The sequence below is a fragment of the Vitis riparia genome, chromosome 10 (assembly GCF_004353265.1).
Source record: "Vitis riparia cultivar Riparia Gloire de Montpellier isolate 1030 chromosome 10, EGFV_Vit.rip_1.0, whole genome shotgun sequence".
NCBI lineage: Eukaryota > Viridiplantae > Streptophyta > Magnoliopsida > Vitales > Vitaceae > Vitis > Vitis riparia.
In genome coordinates, this window is record NC_048440.1 from 18,833,886 (window position 1) to 18,841,803 (window position 7,918).

The following is a 7,918-nucleotide window of genomic DNA, read 5'->3' on the forward strand; positions in this document are numbered from 1 at the left end:
GAACTATTTAAGATAAAGTAGAAGACATCTTTGGGTGAGTTTACTCTGGGGAAAACAAGTCACTTTACCCTGTAGAGATCCCTCGCTAGGACCTTGAGGTGTGGATGTGGGTGGGGTGGGGTGGGGATGGCTGTGTGGGTTGCTTTCTTTGCTTTTTGTGTAGTGGGTGTAGTTTCTTTTCTTTCAGCAGGGTTTGGGAAACATTGATGTTGAAGTTGAAGCTGAAATGTCAGCCAAAGAAGCTCACAAGCTTCCAACCGAAAGGCTGTCAAATGGTGTTAGTTGTTACCCACCTCAAATATTTTGGAATTTCCTGCCTTTTTTCTTTTCATTTTTCAGTACTGTTATAGTCTCGTCATTCCAATTAAGGAGAGAAAAATAGAAGAATAATTATTTTTCTTGTAGGAGTGAATAGTTTTTCACTTGGTTTTATTAAAAGGTTTTAAACTTTTCGGAAATCAATTCACAATCTTGTTTGTTTAAGTAAAAAACTCTCTCATAACAGTCATTTGATTGGTTAGATTAGTGTGTGACAAAAGTTTCTTTTCACTTTTTTTTTTCCTTAAGGTCTCAGCGTCGACGAAAGCCAGAGTTGAAAAGGCTGCATACCTTTTTATTTGTCCTCTTTTCTCTTTCTTTTGACGTTAAATTTGCCCGACTTTTCGACAAATCAATCTAAGATTCCTATCTAATCTATAGGGGTCGGCATGCTTTCTTTCTTTTATTTTATTAGATAAAATAAAATAAAATAGAGTTCTTTTGTAGATGCCGGGGCTCCACGGCACTCTAATATGACTTTTTTTTTTTTTTTTTCTTTTCAGAAATGATATGAATCAACGCAGTGAGCGCATTTCATGAATATGAATTTAAAATAATGTGCCATAAAAGGCATACAATAAAATCTAAGAGAAGAGACTATGATTGACATTCATTCTCAGTACACATTCATCTTCATTGTTCTTCCTCTTTTATGACTATGAGAGCAATATACCCTTATATAAGTTAGGAAAAACTCAATATATATTATGATATCTCATATCGGATAGGAGTCATGATGCTATATAAGTATGGACTCCTCGTAACCATATAGACGCGTTTTAAAGTTGTGAAGACTCATTTTGGTCAAAAACGAACAATATCTACACAGTTAGAAGTGGGTTATTATAAATGATATCAAATGTGGGTTATTATAAATGATATCAAATCCAATCTCCGACCTTAGTATGGAGGTTTGTTTGACCCCATAGAGGTATTTGTCTGTTTGATCCTACAATCCCGTAAAACACAACGAGGACATTGTGTCTGCATGAGGGTATTTATGACATCCCACATCAGATAAGGAAGAAAGTTCATGGCGAAGTATGAACTCCTCATAACTTTATAGACGTATTTTAAAGCCGTGAGAAACCCTTTGAGCTTAAAGCGGACAATATTTATATGATTGGGTGCGGGTTGTTACATATACATATTCATTTTATAACATTTATAATGACTTGGTATTTCCAAACTCAATAAACTTTCATAACTTTAATAAAACATCTTTGACCCATTATAACTCATTTATGACAAGATACAAATGCTTATCCATAATAATAATAGAAAAAACATGAAAATGTTAAGATCGAGTAATAATTTAATCACTTAATTAAAAAGTTTATAAGACTATACTTTATTATTCTAATACAATTCTATAACTTCTCTCACATAATACCTATATACTACTTTCTAATTATTCTAGCACTTATCATGTTAAATAGACAAGATTTTAAATATGTCTATATAATTAAGAATATATTGTGTTTTTATCGAATGTAATATATCATAATCATTCTTTAAATGGAAGTCAAAACATTTAAAATTACCTACCTATTCCATTGTAGATGTAATGAACTTTTATAATTTTAAAATATATTTATATAATTAAGAGGAGTCTAATATATTTACTAGGAAAATTTTCCTTTCCATTCGGGATTATTTTGAAAGTGAGGCTAAGATCAAAACTAAAAACAAAATAGCATTATATTATTGGAGAGAGATAAAGAGTGAAAGAGCAGCTAGTCTTTTATTCTAGACCCGGAAGAAGTTGGAGAATTGGAAGATGGAACTTGTGGCATTTGTGTTGGCTCCTCTCCTTTTTCAATTAGCTTTTCATGGACATGCTTTTTCTTGGGACACCATTCGTTTATGAGGAGCACATCACATGCGTTCGGTGACCAAATGTAGGGAATGCTCCTCTCTATCTCAATTCCATGGGACCCTCCCTCTTGTTGAATTCATGTTTCCACATGAGATTTTTAAGAATAAATACGACAGACCCAAATGGAGTTACGCCATATACATAATTAATCACACCTTTGTAAAATTTTAAATTTAACTTACATCTTTTTTATAAAACAAATAAATAAAAATAATAGATTAAAAGCAGCATTTATAAAAAAAAATAGATGAGTATGTTATACAATTTTTTATATTAAATTGCGATATCTCATATTGAACGTGGAAGTTTCTCTTAAGCATATAAATGTGTTTTAAAGTTATAAGAGTTTTTAAGACCCAAAATAGATAATATTTATAAGATTGAGAACGAATTATTATAAGTACTATTAATCTCATACTCCTAACAACATTGTTGTTATATTTTATTGTATTTACACGAATGGTAATTGTAATTGATATCTCACATGTGTATTAACCATCAAGGTTTAAAGGAGACGACATTTATATAAATAATGTTATAAGATTCCTACTTTCTTAGATATTTTCCTTATTTTTTTCCTCCCTTCTTAAAATCTAAACTATTATTTATAATTTATAATTATAAAAAAAATTTACGGTGGGAATATGCCACAAAGGGGGCTGCGGAGAACCGTCTCCACAGTGGCACAGTGGTGAGTGGGTTGGAAGGGCCTAAATGTTCCCTGATTTATATGAGCAAGGTGACAGAAACACACTGGGTACCGTTAGGTCTGCCAACCAAGTCACGCCTAACTATTGATTGGATTTCTATTCCAAGTCTATTGGGTCAAACCGTTATCTCTCATGTGCTCGGCAGCTCAGCCCATTTATAGCCCTACTCCATCTTCATGCAATGTTCTGACTAGTGATGGCCTAACCACCCTCTACTTCATTAATCGATATGCTTGACTTTGTCAATTTATTTCTTAGGATGAAATATTATAATATTTTACGGTGATAAATATCCTATTTGCATAGAAAAATAATAAATAAAATAAAAATGTGTTTGCTAATTTGAAAAAAAAAAAAAAAACTTAAAATATATTTTAAATATAAAAAAAAATACTTTTTAAAATCATTACCAACTGTATTATAAATTCATGTGAAACTTGAAATTGACGAATGAATGTACAATGTATTAAAGATTTCAAGTTTTTTAAAAATCCAAAATATCAATTTAAAAGAAGTGACTACCAAAAGAGACAACAAGATGTACAATGTATTAAAGATTTCAAATTTTTTAAAAATCCAAAATGTCAATTTAAAAGAGGTGACTACCAAAAGAGACAACGACTAATAAAACAAATTAATGTCTAATAAAAATGTAGTTGAAGCAATAATTTTTCAATAATACTCTTCCTCTTGCATGTTCAATACATAACTATATCATGAAATGCAATAATTTTGTTCATAATTGAACTTTATAGCTCTTGCAAATAAGAAAAAAAAATGTCAAATTGTTGTGTTTCGATCAATCTTTCCCAAACAATCAAGTTATTATTTAAATTGTAAATAAAAAAAGGGGAATAACACCAAGAATATTCTTAATAATAGATTTATGTTGCGTTACCTTCAAACTAACTACCCATATATAATCACAAATTATTTAGTGGGTCACTGACATGTGGGTTTATCTTTTTTGAGGTGATTCAAACTAACTACTTATGTGTAAACATATATAGTTTAATGGATCATTGATATGTGGGTTTGCCTTTTATTTTTTAGGTATAAATCTTTAACAGCCTCATATGAGAATCGAAGTGACAATTCCACACACTTTTTATGAATAAATAAAGCATTGATGAAATGTTTATTCATTCTATTTTAGAATAGACAAGAGATAAAAATCTAAGACATCTATATATTTTGAATGGAGGTGAGAGAAAGGTAACAATTACTTTATAGGATAGATAAGGGATAAAAATCAAGATATTTATAAAGGAGAAAAAAATATGTAGGAGATAAGATTTGATTCCTTGACCTAAGATTTTAAACAAAAATAAATGATTATCATTAAGTCGTACAGATATTTGAATATCATGTCTCCCTCAATTTCTGTTTTTGCTCTATCTATGATTCCATATATTCTAAATTAGGGTTAGAGAAAGTAACAATGATTTTGTCTTAATCATCGAGAAGAAAGGGCATCAAGCGGGTCAATCCCTTTGTTGGCATATGAAAAATTCATCATACTTATTGTACCCGAACCATTAGAGTCGGGTCATGGTTCCTTCAAATATTAATACATATCATCACATCAATTCCCATTTCAACCATAATTTTAATATAAAATGAATTTTCTAAAACTTTTAAATTCTTGACTTACATTACTAAAAAAAACCATAATTGAAGTTTAAATTTCAATTAATTTATTAAAAATACCAACAAAATTCAGAGAGGGTATAGAAAAAGTAGGTATTCAACGAGTTCCCCACCTTAGAAGACAAGTTCCATATCACAGAAAAAGGACGATTGAAACTTATAAGGCAATGAAAAGAAAGGGGGATGGGCAATAAAGGAGAGTGGCAAAAGTGAACCATGAAAAAAGGAAAGAAATAATTCAAAGGGTGATGAAACTGTCCTAGAAAATTTATGAACCAGAGCCTCCCAACTCAATTCAGATCTAAATTTGCCTTCCATTTCCCTCTTTTTTACTTCACTGCCACTGAAACTGCAGGACCGGATTCCTTTTTTCTCAATTGGTTTTCCTTTCATCAATTTATTTTCCATTCTTTTCTTCTTCTTTTTTATGCGAAATTAATATTTTCATGCTATAAGTTAAATAAAAGAAATTACATTATTTAAAGATAGCAGTATTAAATGATGGGTGTCTGACACAAAAGCAAAACTTTATTCTTCCCAACAGAAAAACCAAAGTATTTATTTGACATGACTTTGTTTTTGTTTTATAATGGCCCTAAATTCCAATGGATTGTTGTGGCAAATGGCAATACATTCCATGAAATACAAAAATGAAATCATTCCATTTTTCATGAAACATACAAGCCCTTGTAATAGGAAAAGAATTCATATTCTGAATTCAAAGCTATTTATTTATCACCAATGGAATTCATTTGGGTAACATTGAATATATGAGTTTGAACATTGGGAGTAAAAGTTTTGAACAAGAGCTGAGGATGTAGTTCCACAGTCAATTCCGAAAATTAATCCATTGATAATTGAGTGCACACCAACTCTACAAAGTCTTGCACTGCTTTTTCTTCAAATTTTGTTAGTCAATCTCTTCCTTCAAACAAATTTGACCAATTCATGTGGCTGTGAGTAAGATCTTGATTCTTCCCCCTCAAGATTCATGCAAAAAATAAAATAAAATAAAATGAAATGGTGCCCCAATCTGTATTGTGAGATGACATTGAGGCTAAGATGCGTAGAAAGGGGGATGAAGAGTGGTTATCAAAGTAATTGCACTCATATCCCCATCACTCTTAGATATTCCATGCCTTGCTCTTGCGCACTTCCAAAAGGTTCTCTCTCCCTCAAGGCCTAAACCCCACAAGCCAACCTTGTAAAACCCCCCACCCCATCCCTCTTTTCCTCCTGCTTTTAAATTCCCCATTCCATTTCTCATCCTCTTCCTCCCTCCTCTGGTCTTTACTCCAATGGGATTCAGTTTTTTTCTCTTGGGTTGTCCTTGAAAGTTGCACTCCGGCATTGGCTTTCAAGGAAAGTTGTATTCTTCATGGAGGAGGGTCCATGGGAATTGGATTCCATTTCCACTCTGGGTCTAATTGAAGCGATGAACTTCTTCGCAAAAGCGTTTTCTTGCCTATCGTCTCTTTCGTCTGACCCGTTGTTTTCATGTATTGTTACGCTGTATATTCTGATTCTCCTCTATTTCCCCAGGGTTTTCCTGGGAATCGTTTTCTCACCCGTACTGATCTCCACCGGGGTTCTGTTGTTGAGTCTTCTACGGTTAGGAGTGAACCAACAGGTTGAAGGGGAACCCAGTTCTAACGAACCGGAACAACCCGATTTGAGAGGACGAGAACTCAAATGCGTCCATCCACAACCTGAAAAATGGCCCGAAATTCACTCCGATTTTGACACGAAACCCTTTTTCTGTGACTCGTTCGTCGGGTGGAACGTGAGAGCGCCATTGGAGGTGATATACGAAGAGTTCGAGGGCGAAGAAGACGAAGATCCGAATGTAACAGAAGAGACCCGCTTCCTGGGACTCGAGAGATACCCATCACTGTCGCTTTGCTACCCGGAATCTGACTCCGATACCTCGTCGGACGGTGAATTCCAGGCAAGCAACGGCTGGAACTCACCGGAGAATATGAGCTTCAGGTGGGACCAAGACGACCGTGAAGGGTTGATTGAGATAGCATTGGACGGCAAGCTTGATGCAATGTTCCACGTTGAAGAAGACAACTTGATAGAGATTGATATATCTCCGGCAAGAAATCATCAGTTTTCCGGCTATAAAAGGTAAAATTTCCGGCGAGGGGTTAGATTCAGTTAACCTTGATTAATTAAAGAAATTAGAGGGGAAATTATCCCATTGGAGAGAGTGATAAAAATCTGAGTAATGGGTTTGTCTGTAATGTATGATACCAATGTTCATGTACATTTCCTAATTTTAATCAACAAATCCAAACATTTAACGAAAGGTTTGAGGTAACCGGTAACGTGACTAGTTGAGTGGTTTGCCCACCAGCTTTTTCTGAAGCACTAAATTAAATTTTTCCCAAAATGTCAAATTCCCACGTGTCCGTCACGTGACTGTGATAGCCAGATTGCCATTGGGTACACGGTGGGCGTGATGAAAACATATCATCATCTCCTGGTACGAGTTCATGAACATTCTCAGCGGAAGGGATTTCTCACAATCTAAATGGAAAATTGGTCCATGGTCCTGCTATATTCCTGGCAGACGCTTCGCAATTTTGAATTTTTGAAACTTATTTTTAATGATTTTAGTACATGAAGATTAGACTACATATGCTTTACTTTTGTTAATTCAAACTGACATTAAAATTATTTAATGTGGGATTTTTTTTTCTTTGGACCCTAAGGTTATATTTGGTTGCCTAAAAATATCAAAAAATAAAAATAAAAATTAAATAATTTTCTTATGTGAAAAATATAAAAATTTAAAATTAACTAAAATTTGTATATTTTAAAATTATTTATGATCAATGTAATTCGCGAGGGCTCTCAACGAGCTGGGATGGGAAGGGACAAGGGGTAACTTGAATTCAAATACTCGATGATTCACAATATTCTACAACTAACACAAAATTATCGTATTTTGCTATATTTTTCATAGATGTGATAGTTTATATATTCGTTATCGATAGTCGTTTGTGTGGATGAAACGATGACGTTTGGCCGATGTACTCAATGGGATTGGGGTGGGATAAAAAGGCAAATATCACAAATAGAGAAAAACCAAGCAAATTTACAAAAACAAAATTAAAATAAAAACAAAGCCTTAGAAAAAATTTAAAAAATATTAATGATTAGAGCTATTTTGAACACAATAAACAAATATTTTTAGTATCGTAATCAATTATGATATAAGCTATTGTGATGATTGGAGTTAGGCAGGAATGATGTATGAACAATTGTAGAGGGGGTACAAATCACGCAAGAAAGAATGGCTATAGCAAATTCCATTTCGGATGAAAACAAACATGCCGCTAGTCAAGACGTGATA

General features: G+C 33.2%; 1 protein-coding gene across 1 annotated transcript; it reads left to right on the forward strand.

Moving 5' to 3' along the window:
* The first annotated feature begins 5,699 nt into the window (after positions 1–5,699).
* Positions 5,700–6,868, forward strand: LOC117923972. Its single transcript, XM_034842503.1, has one exon. The coding sequence runs from the start codon at positions 5,936–5,938 to the stop codon at positions 6,689–6,691; it is 756 nt and encodes a 251-aa protein (XP_034698394.1). The 5' UTR covers positions 5,700–5,935; the 3' UTR covers positions 6,692–6,868.
* The last annotated feature ends 1,050 nt before the right edge of the window (positions 6,869–7,918 follow it).